Below are 26,854 nucleotides of genomic sequence, written 5' to 3'. Positions count from 1 at the left end.
ATTTCTAATAATTTCAGCTGCACAGAAGTGGATCAAGTTGTTTTGTAAGGTAGTGAGCTGCCCGTCACTGACAGTGTTAAGTGATGGCTGGATGGCCACTGCTCAGGCATGGTGTGCTGGGGATTCCTGCACTGAGAACTTAGCCCAGAGGACCCCTGGGGTTCACCTGACCCCCAGATCCAGCCTATTGATTGTTCCAGGACAGGTCGCCTCACCTGCCTGCTGCCCGTTAAGCTTCTCACTCCCATGCGCTGAGCTGCTTCCTTATTCATTAAGGTCAGGCCAGGGAAATAGAGACAAAACAACAGAAAAAGTTAAATTTGTGACTTGGTCATCATATGACGGAAGTGATGTTGTGGGATAGCTGAGGTTCTGTTTTAGCTGGAGCTGTGTTTCATTTATACTTACCCTGAAACCTCCCTCCAGCGCTCCCAGTGAAACAGTGGTGTGGACCCAGGGCACCTGCCCTCTTGGACTGGCCTCCCATTCCCTCCCTCTCCCTCCTCTTTGTCACTCCTAGCTTTTTTTTTTTTTTTCTTCTCTCCTGCCCTACCCCTCGCCCCTCCATTCCCCTCGTTTTTATGAGTCTCCTGCCTTAGACCAGTATGCTGAGCCATGGGCATGCAAAGCCAGGGAGGGGTCATTCAAACAAGAGACTGTACTTCTTTTTAGATGGTTTTAAAAATAAGGAACGGGGGCACCTGGGTGGCTCAGTGGGTTAAGCCTCTGCCTTCGGCTCAGGTCATGATCCCAGGGTCCTGGGATTGAGTCCCTCATCTGGCTCCCTGCTGAGCAGGGAGTGTGCTTCCCCCCTCCTTCTGCTGCTCCCCCTGCTTGTGCTCTCTCTCCTTCTCTCACTCTTTGTCAAATAAATAAATTCTTTTTTTATTACTTTTTAAATTTTTTTATAAATTTAGGTCTGTGATTCGCCAGGTTTACACATTTCACAGCACTCACCATAGCACATACACTCCCCAATGTCCATATCCCTACCACTCTCTCCCAACACCCCTCCCCCAGCAACCCTCAGTCTGTTTTTTGAGATTGGGTCTTTTATGGTTTGTCTCTCTCCCGATCCCATCTTCTTTCATTTTTTTTTTTCCTACCCCCCAAACCCTTCATGTTGCATCTCCACTTCCTCATATCAGGGAGATCATATGATAGTTGTCTTTCTCCCATTGACTTATTTCACTAAGCATAATACCCTCTAGTTCCATCCACATCATTGCAAATGGCAAGATTTCATTTCTTTTGATGGCTGCATAGTATTCCATTGTATATATATATATATATATATATATATATATATATATATATACACACACACACACACACACACACACACACACCACATCTTCTTTATCCATTCATCTGTTGATGGACATTTAGGTTCTTTCCATAGTTTGGCTATTGTGGACATTGCTGCTATAAACATTTGGGTACACGTGCCCCTTCGGAGCACCACGTTTGTATCTTTAGGGTATATACCCAGTAGTGCAATCGCTGGGTCATAGGGTAGCTCTATTTTCAGTTTTTTGAGGAACCTCCACACTGTTTTCCAGAGTGGTTGCACCAGCTTGCATTCCCACCAACAGTGTAGGAGGATTCCCCTTTCTTTCTTTCTTTTTTTTTTTTTTAAAGATTTTATTTATTTATTTGAGAGAGAATGAGTGGGAGAGAGCATGAGAGAGGAGAAGGTCAGAGGGAGAAGCAGACTCCCCAAGGAGCTGGGAACCCGATGAGGGACTCAATCCTGGAAGTGTGGGAACACGAACTGAGCCGAAGGCAGTTGCTCAACCAACGGAGCCACCCAGGCGCCCCAGGAGGGTTCCCCTTTCTCCACATCCTCGCCAGCATTTGTCATTTCCTGACTTGTTAATTTTAGCCGTTCTGACTGGTGTGAGGTGGTATCTCATTGTGGTTTTGATTTGTATTTCCCTGATGCCAAGTGATGTGGAGCATTTTTTCATGTGTCTGTTGGCCATCTGGATGTCTTCTTTGCAGAAATGTCTGCTCATATCCTCTACCCATTTCTTGATTGGGTTATTTGTTCTTTGGATGTTGAGTTTGCTAAGCTCTTTATAGATTTTGGATACTAGCCCTTTATCTGATATGTCACTTGCAAATATCTTCTCCCATTCTGTCAGTTGTCTTTTGGTTTTGTTAACTGTTTCCTTTGCTGTGCAAAAGCTTTTGATCTTGATGAAATCCCAATAGTTCATTTTTTCCCTTGCTTCTGTTGCCTTTGGTGATGTTCCTAGGAAGAAGTTGCTGTGGCTGAGGTCAAAGAGGTTGCTGTCTGTGTTCTCCTCAAGGGTTTTGATGGATTCCTTTCTCACATTGAGGTCCTTCATCCATTTTGAGTCTATTTTCGTGTGTGGTATAAGGAAATGGTCCAATTTCATTTTTCTGCATGTGGCTGTCCAATTTTCCCAGCACCATTTGTTGAAGAGGCTGTCTTTTTTCCATTGGACATTCCTTCCTGCTTTGTCAAAGATGAGTTGACCATAGAGTTGAGGGTCTATTTCTGGGCTCTCTATTCTGTTCCATTGATCTATGTGTCTGTTTTTGTGCCAGTACCATGCTGTCTTGATGATGACAGCTTTGTAATAGAGCTTGAAGTCTGGAATTGTGATGCCACCAACTTTGGCTTTCTTATAAATTCTTTATATATATTCTTTAAAAAAAAAGAAAAAGAAAAAGAAAAAAAAAGAACGGATCCTCCCGGCCCTCTGCCGTCCTCCCAGAGGCTGAGGTTTCTCATCGCACAACTCCAGGGGGCGCCATTCACAAGGACGAGGGAAAGAATGATGTGTCCAGGCGTTGTGTGGTGTCTCTGCCAAGGGCAGCACAGGCAACCTCCGGAGATGCATCTGGAAGAAACCAGATTCGAAGAGCTTTCTTATGCTCCTATCATAAATCAAAGAAGGCATTTAGATGACAGCCAGGGACTATGGCAGTAGGATAGATAGAAATGGAGAGATAATGTAAAGGGAGTCACAGAGAAATCTCTTGCTGCTGACAGTAATTTGCAGAATACTGTCCAGATGATTTTTTTCTGCCTACAGGATGCTGTCTGGGAGGCATTTCATCCTCATCTCCAGAGCAGCCTTGGTTGCACCAGAACCTGTCTTATGGGAGAAGTGTAGGGGTGGAGCCCAGGCAGGAGAACACCAGAGGGTCTCCCAAGACAATTGAGGAGAAGTGGGACAAAAAGTTCCCCCATCAGGGCCTCCAAGGGAGCCCTGGTCATGGAGCAGACAACAGCCAGGCCTCCTGTCCCAAGATGGGCCCTGGAAGTTTCCGGAGGCCTGGAAAGTACAGGCCACAAGCTCCTTGTCCATGAGACACTGCCTGGAATTACATGGTTTTGTTACCACTGCCTTATGTCTTACTCTTTTTGCCTGACAAAGGCTTAAAAAAGAAATAAGCTGCCACTTTTTTCAAATTCCTGTTTTGTGAAGTCCTTATTCACAAGGGGAAACCCTGAAAGAATGGCTATGGGCTTGTTTTCTTTTGGCAGATGATTGACTTCCCAAACAAATCTTTTTTCAAATGCCAAAGATACAGCAGATGAGTATAGAAAATAAGCAATTAAGAAAATTTTGAATGGCGAGGCTCATTATCTGGGATCTAAAACTTGCTGAAAATAATCCATGCATTATGTAATCAAGCATTAATTAAATTGAGAATACAAAGAAAAATATTAACAAATAATAATACGGCATTTACTGTGTGTCAGAGTTCTAAACTTTACTGGTATGTTAGCTCTAAATCCTCGGCAAACCCCTGTGACCTAAGTGCTGCTCTTATCCCCAACGTAGACAGGAGGAATTGATGTACAGACGTTAATTTAACTTCCACTGGGTCACTCAGCTGCTAAGTGGCATCTCAAACTGGAACTCAGGCCATCTGGCCCATAGTCCCTACTAGTGACCACTGGACTGCCGAAGGGCATGACATATGGACTGAGAATCACTGCCTGCTGCCCCCTATGGAACTTTGAAGGCTGTTCTTAATGTAGCCCACAGACAATGATGATAAAGGTGATGATTTTGTCCCCAGTTACAGAGTAATAATTTCACATACACTACTTTTTCTGGGTTAATAAGACAATACTACTGTGGCCATTCAACAGAAGAGAAAACTGAGAGCAAAGAAGTAGAATGACTTACCCAGGAAAAGGCAGAGACTCTATTAGAATTCAGTTTGCTCGTCCCTTCCATCCACCACCCTGCACCTGCTGGAGGGCTGGCGGAGAAGGGTTTCTGTGGCTGTGCATATGGGACGTGTCTCATCGCATCTGAGAGTAAACAGCGTGACTAAGTCATATCCACACAACAGTGCTGTTGTTCTCCCAGGGCTTATGTAAGAAAAAAAGTCAATTAGCGTAGGGCGCTCAAACATATGTATGTAAGTATACTGTCCCTGTAATTATACTGTCCCTGTGGGAACACCTGTGGGGCTCCCCTCAAGGCAGGCAAACTTTTGACATAGCGTACTTTCTGGGAACAAGGTCCAAATACAGTACATAGCAGGAATGAGGATTGGTTGTCTGCAGGGGAGAACTTTCTCCGCACCCCACCCCCCGCCCCCAGCAACCACAGGTCACCCCTGGGATACATGTCATTACCCTGGCCTTCTCATTACAAAGCATTGGTTCAAGGCTTTGCCTCCTGGGGCATCTTTAAAAGAACTTAGTACTTCACAAGGTGGTACCAGGTGACACCTGGAGGGTGTCAGCCTCGAAGCATTGGGCAAACCCGTGCAGCCTGGTTTCTAAAAAGGTAACAAAGAGTCTTGGGAGCAGTTCGGAGTAAAGAAGATAAATTCCCAAAAAGGCAGCTTCAAATTATAGACATTCCACACTTGAACAGTCAAAGGAGTTGAATCTAGCACGAAAAGGTCTATGAAAACAACGTGAATGCGGCATTCCGAAACTCCACTGCGCCCCCTCGCTTTTGAGAGGAATTCCACCGGCAGGCCTGTCGTGGAGCTGCCCATGTGGGAATGTGGTCCCCGAGGCTCCACAGTCTGTCACCAGGAGGGAGTTCCTACTCAGGCAGGAGGAGATGGATGGCCAGCACCACCCCGAGGGCACAAGGCCCGGAGGCACCGTGTTTCTCCATCAATTCCAGAACTGTCAGGACCAGCTCTGACATTCCCCGCCCCAGCCATCTGCTTCTGAACTGGGTGTTGTGTTTTTCCCTCAGTCTACTTTTCTAAACATGGTAGTCTTTTTTTTTTGAAATCCAGATAGCTGTAGGGATTGTATTTCATTTAGGATCTAGTTTAATTTTAAATCACAGTTGTCCACAGAAGAAATTCTTAATCTCATTTCCTCATTGCCTCTGTTTCCTTTTGAAAAATAGCTTTAACCAGCAGCCCCAGGGATTGAAATGTTGCAACTTTCTTTCGAGCTGAAGGAATCTGAGGGATACTTCCAACATACCTGTCCTTTTAGCCAGGCCTGATCATAGCGACGATAAAATATAAATCCACTGTCTCACATTGCTGTGAAGATTTAGCAATACTAGAACACACAAGTGTATTTTTGGACATATACCCTGTCACCACTCTAATTAAATGAAGCTTTAGTAATAGACTTTTTTTTATACGAATGTTACAGTCACTGAGTACCACTGGGATATATTTTTTTTTTGTCTGACTTCCCACAAACATACAGCATCAGTCCAGACACATGCGGGCTCCCTTAGCTATTTTAGATGCAGATACGAAGGAAGAGAGGCTTTTGCCAAGAATCACCAGCAAATTTGTTACTTTCTTTTTAATCTGAGTGACAGACTCGTTCTGTTGGTTTATTTGTTCGCTTTGCGGCGTTTACCCATAATAAATGCCCTGAAGCTCTTCCCATTAATCTTTAAGCTCAGGATTTGTGGCTGCCAGGTCACCAACCATTGTTCTTCACCGGTCACTGGCAGCCGACTCTGTGGTCCTGGTCCTCAGAGACCAGAGAACCAACTTCACCCGCTGCCCCCAGGCAGACCCTCTCAGCACCGGTGCGTTGCCATTCCCCACTGCGGCAGTCAGGAAAGAGAGACTTTGGTGTAGAAAATTACCTATTTGGGTCATACCACATGAAATTGCCAACATTCAGCCAGCCTTGACTTGTAAAAGCAGTGATGCTGTAAGATTCAATCAAAGGGTAGCTGTGGGCTCCTTAGAGTCTGGATATGAAGTTAAATTTCTCCTGGGCACTGGAAGTTTTGATCAGCCATTCGTGGCAGGACCGTGTGATGATAATGATTGGGGCTTGGTTGTAAAAGTCTTTTTTGTGTATTGTGTGCTCTTTACTGTGCCATCTTAGGAAGTCATGTCCTCTATCTGGTCTCTCTCAAGTGGGCTTGAAGGGGTTGTCCCTTGTGTCCCTTGTAAGCATCCGATGTGCTCTGAGCCTGATCACAAGGTGGGAGTTCTGGGGCTGGTAGAATTGCTCAGATCCCTAGAGCTCACAGCATGAGTGAGCAACGTCTTCTGGCTCTGGCACCTCCGCCCTCCAATGGTGGGCTGAGAGCACATCACAGGGGAGTTTCTGGTGCGGGATTCCAAGGCTGTGGCACGTCACTCCCTTGTTTTGTTTTTTTAAGATTTTATTTATTTGACAGAGATCACAAGCAGGCAGAGAGGCAGGCAGAGAGAGAGGAAGGGAAGCAGGCTCCCCGCTGAGCAGAGAGCCCGATGCGGGCTCGATCCCAGGACCCTGGGATCATGATCTGAGCTGAAGGCAGAGGCTTAACCCACTGAGCCGCCCAGGCGCCCCTGGCACATCACTTCCTTGTTGGGGGATGCTGCCTTCTGTGATAAGGTTGGCTTGCACACGCAAAATGGTGGTAGGAGTCTAGTAGTCAAAAACCCCAGCCCAAGGCCAAACTCCTAGCTTAGCATCCCAGCTCCATTGCCTACCAACCATGTGACTTGACAAGTTGTGGTATGTACCCCCCTCAGTGCCCCATTCTCCTCCTGTGTAAACGGCAACACACAGCCCCTACCTCTCAGGTTGTGGTGAGGATTGAGTGAGTTAAAATGTATATAGAAAGTGTTAAGTCCGTCGCTTAGACACATAGTAGGGGGACGGTAAATGTTGGTGCCATTTTATAGTTACTGTAACTGCTGGATATCATGACGTTGTTTGTAAAGCAAAAGCAGTATGAAGGTACTGCCTGGTTCTTTTAAAATGTTGATCATCAAATTGGAATGTTAGCATTTGGAGGCAATTTTAAAATCCTTGCTCCTCTCACCTCCCTGTTTTATTATGTGGCAGGACCTCAGAGCCCAGACTGTTCCTTGATCCAGCCCCCTTTCTGCTAACCCTCAGCCGCCTTTGGGAAGTGGCAGGGGATGGGGGTCAAGCACAGAGTCTGTGCCCATCCTCCCCTCCTTTTATCAGAGAACAAGAGGCATCAGGGCAGCTCTGGGTGAGCAGACACTGCCCAACAGCTTCCGTGAGGCTCCTGGGCTTAACCAGCACAGGTCTGCCTGTTTCATGGGAAAATGTAGGAGGCAAGGCCCAGGTACACTTAGGTTAGTCACTCTGGGAAGGAAGAGGAAATCCATCTTGGGACAGCAAATCTGTGCTTGGAAACACTTCAGCACACAAACATAAACAAGAAAAGCCTGACCCAGGGCTGACTGTAATATACCCAGTAAATAACCTTGCCTTTCACCTTCCTTTCTTAGAGCATAAAAGTAATACAGGATTGCTGTAACAGCATTGCATTAGGGTTTTTTTCTGATTATAATTATTTAGGAAACTATGTGTGGTTTAACTCCTTGTGTAAGATGCCTGCCCCCACACAGGGGTTTGAAAGCTGACTCATGCTTTGTGCTCTCTTGCCACAACACCCCTACCTATCCTCCCCCTTCCTGACCCTCACACCACCACCACCACCACCACCGCACCCCCCTGCCCCCCATCCTGGCCCCAAGCTTTCTTGCTTTCTTTCATGGAGTGTAGCCTGGTTTTGCACACATAACCCAGCCACCATCTCTCAGGGTGCCCCTGGTGAGCTCCCTCCTCCTCTCTCTGCCATCTTCTCCCCTCTCTCCACTGCCCCATCCCCTACCCCACTCCACTACCCCCTCCTCTTCCCCCTCCTCCCCTTCCCCCTCCTCCCCTTTTCTGCAGTTATCCCTGTGGGTCCCTCAACCTGCCCCCTTGTTTGTTGTGAGGTAACGTCTCCACATTCACCGCATCTGACCACAGCTTGTTTTGTGGCTCACAGATTTTGCCTGATTTCGCCTCAGTTGTGTCAGGAGGCATGCGAGTTGTTGAAAGTTTGTCACTCTGCAGAGAGACACATTTGGGATCCCTCTATTTAACTCCACACTAGAATCCAGGGGTTTTGTGTTTTGGAAAAGTTGCTAGTGAGTGTGAGCTTGTGGTTTTGGAGAAAGGTCAGTCTCTCACAGGAATACTTTGTGTAAAATAGTTCCACATATGTGCAGTTTTTCTGCATTATCAAATGTCTCAAGCCATCTAATAAAAAAGATGGGACTGTGATAAGAGACAGAATCATTACTGATGAGACATGCACTCTACCACAGATGTGCTCAGAACTCTGTTCCTACCTCAGTTCCAAGCCTCAAATGTGGTGGTTTTTTTCTCTGTGAATTTACAAAGAGTAAATGCTTAGTGATCTCTGTGCACTTCATTCTCACAGATCTGGTCTCCCAAGTTTGGACAGTGGGATTTACTGAAAAGTCTGGAGGGTGCATGAGGGGCGGGAGAAAATCAGAAATGAGGGGTTCTCTTCAATTAGCCTCTTTATTTTTAACATTTATGGGTTGAATCTAGCTCAGCAGACATCAGAAATATTAGGTCACCCAGCCAGGCCTTCACGGTGTGACCCCAAGATGTCATAACGACTTTGAGCTTCAGCTTTTCCAGCTACAAAATGACCCTAGTATCTTTTCCTACATCTGTCCGGGCTGACCTGAAAATATAGGAAAGAATGTGTGGGAAACTTGTCCTGAGCACCTTCAAAGAAAGCAACTTTGAAATGTCAGTAATTGTACCTCTTACTTGGGACTGCCCACCCCCCCACACCGGGACTGGCGCCCCCCCCCCCCCCCCCCCCCCGCCTGTGAGGCCATGACCCCACCCTGGCCGGGGCGGCGGGGGGACTGTGCCATCCACGTTTGCACTGTGAAGGCTGACGTGGCCCCCCAGCTTGCATTCCCAGCATATTTACTTTCTGAGTGATCCCACCAGTTCCCCTGAATGGAATAATTGAGCTTTCACTGAGGGTTTTCCAGCCTTCGGCCCACACAGATACAGAAGTTATACAATTACAAAACGGAAGGAGGAGAGCTACTCTATAGGTTTTGCCTTAAAACAGACACAGCGGGGTGCCTGGGTGGCTCAGTTGTTTAAGCGTCTGCCTTCAGCTCAGGTTGTGATCTCAGAGTCCTAGAATCAAGTCCTGCATTGGGCCCCCAACTCAGCGGACAGCCTGCTTCTCCCTCTCCCTCCGCTATTCCCCCTGTTTGTGTGTGTGTGTGCGCTCGTTCGCTCTCTCTATCAAATAAATAAATAAAATCTTAAAAAAAGAAAGAAAGAAAGAAAAAAAACACACAGCAACTACCAGAGATCCACCTTGGACTTTGCTGCCTGGATAAAAGGAACAAAATGTTTCCCTCTGCTACTCTAGAGTTATTCACTATTAAAGCTAAAAAGGACCTCACCGGTCCCCATCCAAGTATCTCCATTTACACATAAGGACACAGGCCTGGAGCTGGGAGGCCCTTGTCCAGGGTCCCACAGAAAATAATTGGCGAAGGCTGAGCTGAACCTGAACCCAGTCTGCTGACCTAACAGCCAAATTTTCCTCCCATGCCACTCTGCTTCGGGGAGGCTGAGGCCAGGGCAGCTGCCCACAGGAGGATCGGGATGAGAAGGAAGAAATGGTATCAGGAATGTGAGGGCCAAGTAAGGAGGCTTGAAATGCACCACCAGAACTCTCCCATGCCCCTGCCACTTTATCCACTCTTTGGCTACCCCTTGGACTCCAAGGCACCTGGAGGATTTGGGGTGTGGCCCACGGGTGCTTGCCCCATGCAGGGCTTGAAGCCAGATGGGCACCAGACTGGATGCTGAGTCCCCAGGGCAACAGTGAAAATAAGCCCCAGTACCTCCATGGCCACAGCAGGGAGTGGGCGGTGTGGCTGGACAGGGAGCTTAGGGTACTCCAGCACGGCAGGGCTGTGACCCTGAGGGAGGCATGGTCTGCCCTGGGAGAAGAAGCCCAGGACACTTGGCCAAGGAGCACCACAGAAAAGAAGCAGGCGAGGCTGATGGACTTTGGATCTGGCTGACCTGGGTTTAAGCTCTGAGTGATGCTGTGTAAGTTACTTCTCTGATGTTAATAGGAATTTCTTTCTCAAGGGGTTACTCTGAGGGACAAATGAGATGGTGTTTGTAAAATACTGAAGCATTCAGTAAATATCAGCTAAAACCAAAGTTAGCGGTTAAGGATCTGGTGGCAGGTGACAGCATACCCGCCCCCTGGTCCAGCATCTGGCCCCGTGGCACCAGTGGATGTGCTGTCTGTGCAGAGTCCCTTTGCAGATAACGGCAATAACCTTAAGAGGTCAAGGATCTTGTCGGAGCTTGGAGAGGTGTGGTTCCTGATCCCACCTTTGATCCTTTTTTCCAGATTCATGTGCTCCCAGCTGCCCAATCAGGTCCTGAAGAGCATCAGCATCATCGACAGCCCTGGCATCCTGTCTGGGGAGAAGCAGCGCATCAGCCGAGGTCAGTGTCCCCTCTCCCCCCGCCCCAACCCTGGCACTGCTGAGGCTCTCCGTCACACCAGCAGCAATGTCTGTCAAGAGGGGATTCTATCCAACCCCACCCCCACACCAGGATGCCTCTAGCTGCCCTGGACAGACCAGGGGTCCAGAGTCAGGGGGCCCCAAGAAATAACAGGAGGTAGGCATAGAGAGCATCGAAGGTCCTGCCTTTCGGCTGAGAAACTTTCTGAAGTGTTAGCTGTAATCTCTTAGTTCCTTTAAATGCTGCCATCTGCCGCTAGTTCCCACCTGACATAATTCTTCTGAGTTTGGGAGGGGACCTTCATATTGCTACTAACCATTCCCTTGGACACATAGGACAACAAATAAAGGAGAGGAGTAGTCACTGCAAAGGAGAGAAGCCCTCCCTCCCAGCCCCGTGGCCCCCGCAGCACCCTCCCTTTGTGTCAGCCTTTGTCATGGGCCAGACGATGCTCTGTCTGCTGGAATGTGGCAAAAACAGGCCGAGGTTCTGCCTTCAGGAGCTCCTGTTCCCATGGGGAGGACAGACATGGAGCCAATTATCACAGGGAAATAGAAAGTGAGAACTGAGATGGAGTGTATGTCTGGGAGGAAGGGGAACTGGCCTGGCCTTGTGGTGTTCGGAAAGACTCCCCGGGAGAGGCGACATCTGAGCCAAGACCTATAGGGTGAATGGGAATTACCTAAGGGATGCCACAAGGTGGGGAAGGAGAAGACTGGACGGCGCTCAGAGGTGATCTGTGGAGGCTCCTGAAACCTCTAAGCCCTCCTTTCTCATGGCATTTAGGGGATACTGACTTTGTACCCTCCATGGACCCACAGAGAGCTGGGTCCTGCCTTGCTGTGCCTTCAGGCCTCAGTCAGGGATTCTGTGGGCCATTAGGCCGCCCTGAGGCTTTCAAGAATATTCCTCATAGAAAAAACCAGCGTATTACTCTTCTTCTCTCATAAATACCTGTTAATTTTATTTTCTGTTGTAAAAGTCATGTTTGTTATAAAGGATTCAAGCAATGAATAGGGACGGACAAAATCTCTCTGTCACAGTTAACAATGGTGTGCTCCAGCTCCTTAGAGACTTTTTCCTGCACATGTACGAATATACCATTTTTAACCCAAATGCCATCTCTTGGCACATTTTCTACAACTTGATTTATTTTGCTGTAATGGTCTATCACAGACATTGTTCCATGCTAGTATAGTTAAATTACTTTATTCCTCTTAACAGCTGCTTAGTTTCCATCAAAGGGACATAACACAGTTTATTTAGCTAATTTGTGGATATTTGGATGGTTAATAATTTTCTACTGTTATAAAGAGTGCTACGAACAGAGGTCATTTTTGTATCTGTATGCCTCAGTGCCAATAGATTTTTTTTTTTCAGAGCCAGTTTCGGACCACTCATTTGGCCCCATAAAAGTTGCTCTGCAGATAAAAGGTTTTGTTTTAAGAGGAAAGTAAAGCCACCGCATGTCCCACAGCTTTTCTGAGCTGTCCGTCTCTGACTGCTGCTATCACTTGGCTGATTCTAATCGTCCGTATTCTTTTTTTTTTTTTAAGATTTTATTTATTTATTTGACAGAGAGTGAGATAGAGAGAGCACAAGCGGAGGGAGCAGCAGAGGCAGAGGGAGAAGCAGGCTCTCTGCTGAGCAGGGAGCCTGATGTAGGACTCGATCCCAGGATTCTGGGATGACCTGAACTGAAAGCAGATGTTAATTGTCCATATTCTTCAGGGCCTCTCCTTTGCTCCATGATTACAAGTGTCTTTCAGACTGTAGCTCCTTTATAGCCGTGTAGCATGCAGACTGCTTCCGGAAGGCTTTGAAGACCAGCCCTTTTTAACTCTTTATAGCAATCTGACTCACATCCTGGTCTGACTTACGATGGCATACACTTACTCACATCCCGTGCCCAGAAATAGTCTACATGGTTCTAAGCAGTTGTTGCTTGGTGGCCCCTGCTGTCCTGACAGACAGAGCAGCTGGTGGGGAGGGACCAAGAGCTGCTAAGGATGACAGCACCCTGCACTGGGGCTGACGTTCCCAAGCCTGAGTACCAACCTGTGTTTGGGACACAGCTGGTGGCCGGGGTCCCTCAGCTGTCCATTTCTGCACGCTCACTCCGAAGAGTCTATACTATTTTAGAGCTGCTCCAGCTTAAACTGCTGCATACAGTGCTGCATTCCCACTCACCCTTGTGCTGCTTCCATCCCTCCAGCCTTGTAATCATGGCACCACCTTCGCCAGTCGCTTATGTCGACATTGGATGAGGGAGGAGGTATAAACAATGAGCCCGCAGGATGTTTGAAACATCTGCCATTGACTTTATTAGTGGGGCTTTGACTTCCTTACGGGTGTTCTGTCTCTAAAAGAGGAAAGATGGCAGCTGCTGTGCCTTCTGCTTGTCCCTTGGTGCAGCTGATGGATTAACCTTCAAGAAGCAGAGGGTGATCAGGCAGATGTCTCTTACACATCTAGAGGGTCTCTTTAGGTGTGTATCCGTAATAGCAGTATGAGAACATCCACCTTATACTGAGCCCTTGCTGTCTGTCTGCACTGGGCTCGTCACTGGGGATTTGCCATCTACATTCAACCTGCTTATACTCATGCACTAACAGAAGCTCAGCCCTGGCCAGGTAAACCCCACTTGCCCTCCCTCCCCTGGGAAAGCAGAGCCTTCCAACGGATTGTGAGAGCCTTTGTCCCAGCGACTATGCAGATGGGTAACTCAGCTTGACGTCTGGGAGTGGACACAGGAAATACTGTTCACTGGGTGCTGCAGGAGGAGGCTGGGAGGGGCTGCATTGGCAGGCCCCGGTGTCCAGAGCTCTGGGGACCAGATGGTCAGTGAGGGTATAGCTCCAGGAAGGAGTCCTGACACCTTAGTGGTGAAAGCAAAATGGGGACTCTGAACATGGGGTTCAGTAACATATCTCACCTCACCAGGGCTCCACTCTTCCTGGCTCATTCCTCTCTCTCATGATATCATAAGCCTGGTTCCTTTTTGTCTGGCGCTGAGAAGAGGGAGTAAGTGCGATTACAAGGAGGACATAGCGTTCACAGTCATGGCTCCTCTCTAGTCCAAAGTTGTAGGTGATGGGAAGAAACATTTGACATTTCTATATGATAGTTTGTATTTTGTGGTGTCAGATTGGAGGTAAAGCATGCCAGACCCGCTCTTATGGTTAGAAGGGACCTTTACCAAACAACAGGTGTTGGCAAGGATGTAGAGAAAAGGAACCCTCTTGCACTGTTGGTGGGAATGCAAACTGGTGCAGCCACTGTGGAAAACAGTATGGAGGTTCCTCAAAAAATTAAAAATGAAACCACCCTATGATCTAGTAATTGCACTACTAGGGTATCTACCCAAAAATACAAAAACACAAATTCAAAGGGATACATGCACACCTGTGTTTATAGCAGCATTATGTATAATAGTCAAATTATGGAAGCTGCCCATAGTCCACCAATTGGTGAATGGTGGTATGTATGTATGTGTATGTGTGTGTGTGTGTGTGTGTGTGTGTGTGTGTGTGTGTATGTATATATAATGGAATATTACTCAGACATAAGAAAGAATGAAATCTTGCCATTGCAACAACATGGATAGAGCTAGAGTGCATTATGCTAAGCAAAATAAGTCTGAGAAAGAAAGCATATGATCTCACTCATATGTGGAAATTAAGAAACAAAACAAACAAGGGGAAAAAAGAGAGACAAACCAACAAACAGACTCTTAATTATAGAGAACAAACTGATCGTTCCCAGAGGGAGGGAGTGGGGGGACAGGGGAAGCAGGTGATGAGGATAAACAAGAAAGAAAGAAGTGAGCTTTACCAATTAAGATCCTTGTACTTGCAGAATCGTAACATTTTCTCTAGCAGTCAGATCACTGGACCCCTTATGTTCCTATTCTGCGCTTCAGAGTAAAACAAGAAGGCATAGTCAACATTTGGGGAGAGTATTACCTAAATTCATTTGGTAGCTCTATAAATAAAACCCACCAAGGTGATTGATTTTGGAACAATTTTTAGTATACTCCATATGGAAACCCGTTACTATTCAGATGTTCCCTAGTTTAATTATAGTTTGTGGAAAATCTTTAGAAACAAAGGATTGAGCTTAGTTACTAAACTGTAGCTTTCTTAGCTGACATAAAAAATATCCATCAAGCCCAGATAAAAATGTTCTGATATATTTATAATAATAATTTTATTCTAATCAAGTAATAGCTAATAAAAGTCCGAGGAACATTTCCTGATTCTTTTCTTGTAGCCAATAGAAGAATGTTTGGATTCTTAAGATTTTCTAAATTACCTTCTTGAAAGGTGTGAGCAAAATGTAAGTTAGTTGATTCACTCTTTTTTCTTTTTTAAGATTTTATTTATTTATTTGACAGAGAGAGACACACAGCAAGAGAAGGAACATAAGCGGGGTGGGGGGTGGTGGGAGAGGGAGAAGCAGGCTTCCCCAAGAGCAAGGAGCCCTATGTGGGGCTCCATCCCAGGACCCTGGGATCATGACCTGAGCCAAAGGCAGATGCAAAAGACTGAGCCACCCAGGCGCCCCTGGTTTACTCTTAAGAAACACCCTTTGCCCTGACGACAGCATCCAGGTTTGGTTTTTTTTTTTTTTAAGATTTTATTTATTAATTTGACAGGGAGAGATCACAAGCAGGCAGAGAGGCAGGCAGAGGGGGGGGGGCAGGCAGGCTCCCCGCTGAGCAGAGAGCCCGATGCGGGCCTCGATCCCAGGACCCTGAGCTCATGACCCAAGCCAAAGGCAGAGGCTTAAACCACTGAGCCACCCAGGCACCCCAGCCTCCAGGTTTTTTCTTACCCACACACCCTTATTTTCATTCCCACTCTCTTGTTATTCTGGCTCCTGGCCTGTTTACTTCCTAAAATACCATTTATCCATGCTGATCCTAAGCATCATTCAGGACTTATCTCTGGATTCAGGCATGAACACAAGTGTGTTCCCAACTCCTGGTCCGAATCTCTGGGCTCTAGCTCTGATTGTAATGTGCCGGACACAGAAGAACAAGAAGAACACTGAAAAATTTGAATGTGGCAGCTGGCATTCTTGTCCATCTATTTAACATAGAGGCATATGGAAGGCGCTTAAGCAGTGAGTAAGTATTCCTGTGGTTTCCTAAAAGGATGAGGTTTTGTGTCGCCTTCAACAGCCTTCACTCTGGTAACAAGCGTAGTACAGTTTTTCTCTTTTAGAAATGTAAATTACTCCAAAAGAGAAAAACTCTTGGTCTGAACTTTCCAACAGCTGTATCTATTCCTCTGAGACTAGTACCTGTCAGCTGAAAATTTGAGAGCATCTTATGATGTTTAAGTCCTTCTCTGTACAAGCCCTTCTCATTTTAAGTCAATGAATGAAACTGGGAAGAGAGGGGGGAAAGCGGAAGCAGGAGTAGAAAATGTCCTGCTGGTAAAAGCAATAAATTACAGTAATGCAGGGGCACCCTGGGTGGTTCAGTGGGTTAAAGCCTCTGCCTTCGGCTCAGGTCATGATCCCGGGGTCCTGGGATCGAGTCCCATGTTGGGCTCTCTGCTCGGCGGGGAGCCTGCTTCCCTCTCTCTCTCTGCCTGCCTCTCTGCCTACTTGTGATCTCTGTCTGTCAAATAAATAAATAAAATCTTAAAAAAAAATTACAGTAATGCATATGCAACAAAAGGGATCGAAATGTGCTTCAGATAACATGGCCCTCACAGTAGCTTCAACAATCACATTAGCTTCAAAAATTGATTCATGTTTTAACATTCACATACTGACATCCTTAAGTCCCCTTACCTTTAGCAACGTTAAGGAAAGCCTTCAGGAATAAAAAGGGCATCTGTGGACATGACAGGAAACGTGAACAGGCAGTTTCAAGGGTCTGCCAGCTCCGCCCAAACGTAATATCACACAAGAGCTGTGACAGACCTGGGGAAAAGGGACATACAGCTCCAACCTGGAATTAATGAAGGTGCAGAAAAAATAGAAAAGCTACAAGCAAACCATAATCAAGGAAACACAGACACACCTACCTGACACGTCTTTTGAACTTGAAAGGCCAGAGTTTGAAGGCAGTCCAAGAAAGGAGTGAACATTTAGGGGTGTCCCAATAAGACTGACTTCCACCCTCGGGCTTTGGGACCCACACGGTCGAAGGGAGGAAAACACACACGTACACAAAGAAGAAGGAGTCTTCTTCCTCTAAGAGACCAAGAAGACCTGGAGCAAGGTGTTAGGCACAGTTGACTGCAGCAAAGACCCTTCTAAGAAGCTTGGGGAGAGCGGCGAGCTGGAGACTTAGGAGGCCAGCAGCAACCTGCGTGGGGCAGCAATGACAGGGGAATCCCGTTCTTAAGGTGGGCTGCACAGCCTGGGCTGTGGACATGAGCGCAGAACTTCATGGAGACTTTCTGAGAGGAGCCTGCTAATGTCTGCCTAGTATCCCTGGAACACGGGTATTCAGACCTTACCTGGGTAGAAATAATAACTGAATAAATGGGGGTGGGTGAGGCAGCGTTCTCCTTTCCCTCATTCTGGTCACCACCCAATCACGGGTGCAGCTCAGGGTCTTCCATTCCAGCTTTCCTGCAGCACCAGAGACTGCGGTCACAAGAGCTCAATGGACCCGCAGCCCCCAGCTCCCTATCCTGTGCTTGCTATGGGGTTTCTTGATTTTTTGTTCTGTTTCTTGGGGCTTGGGCCTAACCACAGTTCATGCTCTCTTAGCTCCTTTCCTTGTCCACTGTGGCTCCTCCCAGCTTCAAGGCATTCCCAGTTTTCATCAGCACGGTCTTGGGCTGTCACCCTTGGATCCAGAAGTTGGGTGAACAGGGCCAAGCCTTGAGGTACACCAGTAGAGACTGGCGTCTAGGTTGACAGCAACTCATTAAGGAACAAGTTCCACTGAGATGCAGTGAGCTCTTGTGTGCCAAGTACCAGGCTAGGAACGGGGAGTAAGAAGTTGAACAAGGACACGCCCCTGGCCTGCAGTGGCCACAGCCCAGTGTGCTCATCCGCCCGGTCACTGATGCACCCAACTGTTATGAAAGAAAGGTGTCCCCTCAACAGACTTAAATCCATTCAACAAACTGTGGGCCAAAAAATGGACACGGTCACTGCCCTTACGGAATTCATGTTCTCATGTGAGGGTCAGACAAGGACAGCAGGGAAACAAATGAACAAATGAATAAATCCTTGTAAATAGTGGTGAAGGCCAGGAAGGAAACAGATGAGACCCTGAGCACAATGAGAGGGACTGACGTGGAGCTGCCCACTCTCGGAAGGTAGGGAGGCCTGGGGCTGAAAGCCCAGAGGGAACCAGCCTTCAGATTGGGGCTCGGCGAGGTTTTGCAAGTTTCGGCTGACCACGCTGTCTATTCAGATATTTCCCACCCGATATATAAAGGATGTATAAACTACTAGATGTTCAGCTGTCAGATATTGACACACGGATTTTAGTTTCTGAATATTCATGTTTTCTTTCTTCTCCATCCCCACCCCTCACGCTGCCCCCCCAGGGTCTTTTCTGTGACCTCCATCAGCTGGTCTGTAATCCCAGAATCAAACAAATTGTTTTCTCGGATCCAGTCAAGGGATTGAAATCCTGAATGTAGTATAGCGGGAAGCATGGGCAGTAGTTCTGGTCTTCCTGGGTCCAGCTCAGCTGTGTACCGCTCACGTGGCCTTGGGGAAGTGGAGAGTCTGTAAAGGGAGGGTAACGATAGAACCTCACATGCCATGTTGTTGTCACCAAGTTAACACACAGAAAGCAGAAAACCATGCCCCGCCCAGCGCATAGTAAGTGCTCAGTGCAAGTTAGCTGCTCTTATTACTTTCATAATCTCCTTGTATTATTGTTGTTGTTGCTGTGGAAGGCCAAAGAGTTTTCACAGGCTGAGCTTAATCAGCCTTCATATTGGTTTCTTGCTTCTTGAAGTCTTCTGAGTAGGAGAGATGTTTGTCAAGTGGTCCACAATATAGTTTGTTGTTCAGGGACTGAATATTCTATTTTTAGATAAGTGTTCCTACTCTTATCCACATCTTTCAGTCGTTTTATCGATGATTAGCTTTTACATTTTGAAATCATAGGCCCCTCTAGCCGTAGAAAAGTGATACCACTCTAATCAATCATCCAGTTTTAAAAATAATTGATGGAAAAGAATTTTAAAATAACAGATTATGTGTGTGTGTGTGTGTGTGTGTGTGTGTGTGTGTGTGTGATCTTTTCAATATTCTTTTATCGTAGAAGTGATGGTTTTAAGAGCGGTGCGTAATGTTAGGGGCATGCTAGAGACTGTTCATTCAACACACATTTAGATCAATTATCCACTGGGTGGCAAGTACTGTCCTAGATTCCAGGATTCAAAATGAGTCGGACACAGGCTTTGGCCAGGGCGCTCATACTCAGTTAGGGTGAATACACCTGCAAATAAGTCAGGGCTGTCCTGTGTGTTATAGGAGTTCCAATCAAGAAGTGCAGTGAGTAGGGACCCCACCAGTCCCCCGTGGGGAGTGGGAGGTAGTAGAGGCTCTTCTTCTCCCCCTTCTTTTTTTTTTTTCCTTTTGGACTTGCATTTTCTCTCTGTCTCAACAATTTAGTAGGTTTTTTATATATTTACAAAATTGTGCAACCATCACCGAAACCAATTTTGGAACATTTCCATCACACCAAAAAGAAACTGAATACTCCACCCCCCAGACCCTGGTGACCACTACTTTCTGTCTCTGTGGATTTGCCTATTCTGGACATTTCATATAAATAGAATATGTGGCCTTTTTATCTGGCTTTTTCCACTTAGCATAATGTGTTCAGTGTTCATCCATGTTATAAAAGGTATCAGTGCTTCATTCCTTTTTGGGGTTGAATAGCATTCCATTGTATTGCCATGTGACATTTGATTAATGCATCAATTGATAGACATTTGGGTTTCCACAGTTTGGGCCATTTTGAATAATGATGTGATCATTCATGTAGGAGTTCTTGTAAAAACATACATTTTCAATTCTCTTGGGTATTTACCTAGAAGCAGAATTGCTGGGTCCTATGGTAACTCAGTGTTTTGAGGAACTCAGTGTTCCAAAGTGGGTGCACCATTTTACATTCCCACCAGCAGGGTACAAGTGTTCTAGTTTCTCCACGTCCTCATCAACACTGTCGTTTTAATTAGAACCATCCCAGTAGGTATGAACTGGTATTTCATTATGGTTTCAATCTGCATTTCTCTGAAGACTAATGAAGCTGATCATTTTCTCATGTGCTTTGTTAGCCATTGATGTATCTTCTTTAAAGAAATGTATATATAGATCCTTTGCCCATTTTTAATTGGATTATTTGTCTTTTATTGAGTTTTAACATTCTTTATGTGTTCTCTATGCTAGTCAGATATATGATCTTCAAATATTTATTTTGTCTCATGTCGAGGTTGTCTTTTCACTGTCTATATGATATTGTCTGAAGCACAGAACTTTTTCATTTTAATGAAAGCTAATTTATCTATTTTAATTTCTGTCACTTTGCCTAACCCAAGCTCATGAAACTTTAATCCTGTATTTTTTTTTAAAGATTTTATTTATTTATTTGACAGACAGAGATCACAAGTAGACAGAGAGGCAGGCAGAGAGAGAAGGAAGCAGGCTCCCTGCTGAGCAGAGAGCTGATGTGGGACTCGATCCCAGGACCCCAAGATCATGACCCAAGTCGAAGGCAGTGGCCTAACCCACTGAGCCACCCAGGCGCCCCAATCCTGTATTTTTTTTTTTTTTTTGAGAGGCTTATAGTTCTAGCACTTGCATTTAGGTCATTGATCCATTTTAAGTTAATTTTTATATATGGTGTGAGGTTGGGATCCACCTTGATTGTTTTGCATGTGTATATCCAGCCGTCCAGCACCCATTTGTTGAAAAGACAGTACTTTCTTTCATTGAATTGTCTTGGCACCCTCTTTGAAAATCAGTTGGCTGTAAATGTGAAGGTTTATTTCTGCACTCTCAGTTTTATTTCATTGATCTATATGTCTAACCTTATGAAGCAGCACGTCTTGATCAGGGCTTCCAGGGAAACAAGTGAGTTCATCAGCCTGCAAGCTCAGGGCGTTATCAGATAGAGTGAAGATATAGTAAGATGATGGTATGAAGCTCCTGCCACAGCACCTGTCTGGTGCATAGTCAAGGAAAAGATAACCATGGCTGTCCTTATAATTGTTACCCTTTTCCAGGCAGCAGAAAGGGTATGTTCATGAACAGAGGATGATGTGTGAGCTGGGGCCCTTTGGAGGAACGTGCATTGTGGAACATGGGCATGTGTGGGGGCCACACATGACAGGAGACTGGGTTTTGTCCTGGAGATTGCACGGAATATGGAGGAGTGTGAGGTAAAGGATGACATGGTAGAGAATTCTGTAGAATAGAGCATATGTCTTCAACCTCAGAACACGAAGCCATTTTTATGTTTAGAGCTTGAGCTCAATGCTTGCCTCAGAGCTTTGTTTGAATTTGGCAACAACAGAGGTGTCCATCCCCCAGGGAATGGGGCTGACCCACGATGATTTGTTGGCAGATCCTGTTTTCTGGCTGTGCTAAGGCCAGTTAGGGTGTGAGGTCCTGGACACCACTCGCTCCTTGGGCCTCCCACAGGAAATCCTGGTTCCTTTTTGTTTCGGGGAAGTTTGCTGACAGACGCATTTATGGCTCCTTTTCCGCCACTGCCACAGGAAATTCCACACCACAAGTGTTGCTGCTCCTGTCCCTGATGTGAGCCTGTCATCACTGTGACTCAGAAGGGCCTTCACCCAGCCCTGGCAGTTATTTTTACTTCTGTCAATATTTTAAATGCATGCTTGATCATGAGGGATGACTGCTTCTACCCAAACTTTAAACCTACCTACCCTTGTAAATTTTTTTTTTTTTTTGGTAGGGAGAAAATCACTTATCTTACTATCCTCTGTGGAGCAGCTCATGATCTTCAAATATTTCATAGACACTGGGATGCAGAGATTAGTCAGAGAAAAGGTCTGTTCCTTACTCTTGAGTAATAATAATGGCTAATACTTCCACAGCACATTGTAAATTGCTTTCCATACATTATTAACTCATTTGCTCCGCACAAGAGCTCTAAGAAGTAGGAAGTATTACCACATTTCACAGGAGAGAAAACTGAGGCACAAAGAGGTTAAGTAACTTGCCCATAGTCCTCTAGAAGTGTGGTAGCCAGTCTCAAAAGATACCTCCTCCTCCTCCCACCACCCCCACCACCGTGTACTGTGCTCCCGATATTCATGCCTGCTGTAGTCCCCTCCCCTTGAATCTAGGACAGCCTTCTGACTCACTTTTTTGACGAGTACAATTCTCCAGGAGTGATGTTTTGTAACTTCCCAAGTCTTAATCATAAGTCCTGAAGGTTCCAGCTGGATCTACAGGCAGCCAACTGACATTGAACAAGTCTAACCACCCAGAGACCAACATACTGTGAGGGAAGCCCAGGCTAGTCACACGGAGGCTCAGGGCAGCCACTAGCCTAGGTGAGGTAAGTGAAGAGGCCGACAAGGACAACCAGCTCAGCTGAGCCCTCAGGCAGTTCTAGCCCCAACTGCCATTTGACTGTCCCCTCATGGATGTTCCCTGATCGAGAACCACCCAGCTGAGCCCAGTCAATCCTCAGACCAGAGAAAATAGTAAGTTATTATTTAAGCCGCTGAGTTTTAAGGTGACTGATAACCAGAGCAGATAGTAAATGGATGAGTGGGATCCAAACCACACAGCCTCCTTCTGAAGTGTGTGCTGTTAACCACAAGAGACGAGGATACAAACCGGGGAAACCTCTCTCTTTCTCCTACTGTCACATACATACACACACAGAGAAGGCAGCGCTGGGGAAGGGTACTGGTGGGGCAAGTTTCCATGTAATTGATGCTTTCCCCCTACAAACACCAAACTTCCTGGGTTTTTTACCTTCAGCAATTATTGATAGTCACCTTTGGGAAAGACCGCACACACTGCCCTACATTCTCATTCAAAAGATAGTAGAAAGGGGAAGAGGTTGTCTTATATTGAATATCTTCCACGCACCAAACTCTGCTTGGTTCCTCCTGGTCCATTTCTTCCGTGTCAGGCATCAGGGGCTTTACTTTTAAATGGAACAGGATAGACCCTGTCACGCCTTCCTGGAGTACACACCAGGGAGGGGGACGGGTGAGCAGAAATACAAAGCAAATGAATGTTGAAAGGAAGACTTGAAGAAAGTAATTGCTGAGTCCCACAGCAGGGGTGTTCTGACTTTAGATGGGATGTGTGTGTGTGTTGGGGGGGGTCTCTGAGGAAGTGACTTGTAGGTTAAAACCCAAAGAATAAAAGGATTAGCCTGGCAGGGACTTGGGGAAGCCCAAGGGGAGTGAAGACCTGACTGGGTCCAGGGAAGGCTAGAGGCTGCTGAGTAGCCGGGAAGTGGTGGTCAGTGAGGTGGGGAGCGCTTGCTGTGGGGGGGGCTGTCGGCCTTAGGGAAGCGCGTGGATTTTATTCTGAGAGGAATAGGAAGCCATTGAAGGATTATCTTTTTAAATGTCCTCTTGATTACCCAGAATTATTACTATGAGCATCCGGGAGTTGTGGCCCTGAGCAGTCACAGAACCAGCCCTGGGTCTGCCACTGTGCTTCTGTGGGTTTGGTTGCTAGGTTGGTTTTCTCTTTCCCGGGTGTTGCTGTCATTTCTTCCGTGGGACCTGTCCTCAGGTCACCCTCTTTCCACCCCGTTTCTGCCCTGGAGTTGATGAATCTATGAATGAGGCCAAGAAGCCCTACCGCTCTGATCCTCAGGCCCCAGGGAACTTGGTAACAGGCTACTTCCTGACCTCAGCACGAAAAAGTGGGGAGTGTGGGGTGGGGCCGCTGCCCGCGGATCCCCACTTGGAGGAGTCTGGGGTTGCTGAGTGGGCCTCCTGAGCCTGCCCTTTCCTGTGTGCTCTGCTACCCCCGAGGCAAGTGAAAGAAGAGAGGATTACAAACTTGGGGAAACTACCAAAATGGACTTGAGCTCTGCCCCACATCTCTCATTTGCCGGTGAATGCTATCCTCTTGGAGGCCAGGATGGAGGATGTAAGTTGGTGGGGGTCCAGGGCAGGATGTCTTTGGGTGGGGCGGAGCCTCTGGCACTGGGCTGGGCTCTGTGACTCACCAACATCCTCCTGGGGAGGGCTGTGAAAGGAAGCAGAGGTAACAGTCCCACTGTGGTCCCTGGGTGACCCGGTGACCGTGGTTGCCTTCACTGGTGGGCTTCTGACAGGAGTCCTGCCTGACACTGCTGTCCTCTGCTTAGGCCTTCCCTCCATGGAGGAGCACATCTCCCCCCAACGTTTCTATACTTCTTTGGAAGTCAGGAGTTTTAGGAACCTCTAAAAAAGAAAGAAGAGTTGTTGTTTTTTTAAAGATTTTATTTATTTATTTGGCAGACAGAGGTCACAAGTAGGCAGAAAGGCAGAGAGAGAGAGAAGAGGAAGCAGGCTTCCCACGGAGCAGAGAGCCCTATTCGAGCAGAGAGCCCTATGCGGGGCTCAATCCCAGGACCTTGGGATCATGACCTGAGCTGAGCCGAAGGCAGAGGCCCTAACCCACCGAACCACCCAGGCACCCCGAAAGAAGAGATTTTTAAAAGATGTCTCATTTACCTTTTCAGATGTTTAATAAGTTCACTGCTGTAATGAGGACATCCTTGTTATATAACCTGCATCCCTACAGTTAGGTGTGGTAAAAGCCCTCGCCCCCAAGTCACTGTGCACCAGCGGGGGACCCCCAGACTAAGAGGGTGGGAGTGATAGATTGAAAATGCAGGATTCTAGGTGGAGGTGGAGCTGTAGAGTGCTGAGCAATGCTGACCTGAAACATTTTTCCATTTCTCTGGTGCTTCCCCTTGCCAGCTGGGGTGACCTGGGCAAGTTCCTCCGCCTCTAGGAACCTCAGTCTCCTCCTCTATAAAATGGGAAGAAAAGTACTTTCCTTGCAGAATCGGATCTTGTGAGGGTCTGAGTGATTGGTGTGAATGCCTAAGTGTTCCAGAGACATGAGCAAGGAAGCGTGCATCCAGCGAGAGGACCCGGAGTGGGGCCGGAAGTCAGGTCTCACGCACCAGCAATGCGTGGCTGAGCATTTTGAGCCAGCAGATGACACGTGCTGAAAATGGCGACGCTTTCAAGGCCTCTTTGTTTTCCATGGAAGCGGAGAGGGAGGTGGTGAGAGGCTCACTGTGGGTCCTGGAGGAGGCTGACCTGAGTTCAGATCTCAGCATCCCCACCTCCTGTAGGATCCTCATTTCATGCTTGTATAAAGGGTTGGAATTCTCCCTCTCAGGGTCATTTGAAGATACAGTAACATAACAAGTATAAATCATTTGGCAGAGAGTCACGTTACAGAACTGGTGGTTTAAATGCCCTCATTTCATGGGCTTGGGTGGTCCCCGCATAGACGGACCAGGACAGCAGGGTCAGCTCGGCCAGTGCTCCAGCGTTCCCCAGGGAGAGCGGATGGTGGCAAGTCCTGGGACTTAGACCAACAGTGACCTTGCTCTTCCAGGAACCCAAAAAAGGAGAGGGGAGGAGGAAATAGGAGGACTTGACCATAGACCTGTGGAAAGAATACGGGGAGAGTGCAGCCCAGGAAGGGAGCTGGGGAAGCCTGCGGAAGACAGTGACCAATGACCTGGAGGAGGTATTCTCTTGTAGCCAAGGGCCCTGGCTGTCGGCACGTTGTATGGCACGTTGCCATAATCTTTCTGGTATCTGGGGCTATTTCTCACATGTGCCAGACGCAGTTGCCTTTAGAAACCTCCTCTTCGCCTACGTTATGTCAGTCTCTTTCTCAGTCAGTCTCTTTTTTCTCTATGTCAGTCTCTTTTTTCCTGCTTGAATCCACATCGCAGTGTAAAGTGCAAATCAGACCATTACGCGGCATTTCACCTTTCATTCTGCACAAGTGTGTGTACCCACTTGAGACGAAAAATTTACATTACAGAAAGTTAGGTGGGGAAGCGTGTCCCAACGGCACCCCCAGTTCCTCTCCCAGAGCAAACCCTGTCGGCAGTGTCTCCCAGAGCCGGAGGGTCCCGCACACTGCTCTGCACTGAGAATGTTCCACCTAGCTGTAAACCTTGCAGCCAGCCCTTGTCAGGACGTTGAAGTGTTCTGTCATACAGAGTTGCCCAAATTAACAGCCGGTATCCTTTGGGTGGATGGCACCCAAATGTGTTCCAAACTGTGCTGCAGAATATAGTTGTGCACACAGTGCAACTATTTACAGTTTGCATAGTAGGGTGCGAGTGGGACTCTACGATACAAAACAAATGAGCAGAGAAACAATCAGATTGGGGGTCTGTTTGCCAGAGGGGAGGTGGGCAGGGAAATGGGTGAAATTAATAAGGAAGTGAGGGGTACAAACTTCCAGTTATAAAATAAATAAGTCACAGAGATAAAAAGTGGAGCCTAGAGAATATAGTTGGCAATACTGTAATAACGTCGTGTGATAACTGCTCTCACTGGGGTGAGCACTGAGCAACGTGTAGAATCGCCAAGTCACTATATTGTACACAATTACACTTCAGTTAAAAAAAAAAAAAAGATACACTCCTAGTGGTGAAATTACTGAGTCAAATGGAACTGAGGTCTTTTTACAGAGTTAGCCGATGCCAAAATGCCTTTTCTAGAAGATGTCCCTACTTACATTCCCATCAACAAAACATCCTCCCCAACTCAGGGCATTACTGATTTCTTTCCCTTATCTTCACTTTATCTTTGATAGGTGAATGGCCTCTCAGTATAATTCTAATTCTCATTTTTATTATTAGTGTGGTTAAGCACCTTTGCCTATTTTCAGATTATTTCCAAGTATTTCCTTTCTGGAGGTATTTGACCATTTTGAAATACTATCGGTAACTATGTGAACTTTTATTTAGTAAAATAATTGAGTCATTTTTATTTTAAAGTTTTACTTATATATTTGAAAGAGAGAAAGACGGTGAGAGAGAGAATACAAGCAGAGCGAGTGGGAGAGAGAGAAACAGGCTTCCCGCTC

The 26,854-nt window shown here is 46.7% G+C and overlaps 1 protein-coding gene across 1 annotated transcript in view; it reads left to right on the top strand.

Moving 5' to 3' along the window:
* The window catches only part of EHD4 (EH domain containing 4), an 81,141-nt gene that overhangs the window by 19,577 nt on the left and 34,710 nt on the right, over positions 1 to 26,854 (top strand). The window contains exon 3 of the mRNA XM_047737383.1: positions 10,677 to 10,774. Coding sequence (XP_047593339.1) covers positions 10,677 to 10,774 — 98 coding nt within the window. The remainder of the gene's footprint in view (positions 1 to 10,676; positions 10,775 to 26,854) is intronic.

The sequence above is a fragment of the Lutra lutra genome, chromosome 7, assembly GCF_902655055.1.
Source record: "Lutra lutra chromosome 7, mLutLut1.2, whole genome shotgun sequence".
Classification (NCBI taxonomy): Eukaryota; Metazoa; Chordata; class Mammalia; order Carnivora; family Mustelidae; genus Lutra; species Lutra lutra.
The sequence above is the reverse complement of the archived record's forward strand: the minus strand, read 5'-3'. Positions and strand labels throughout refer to the sequence as shown.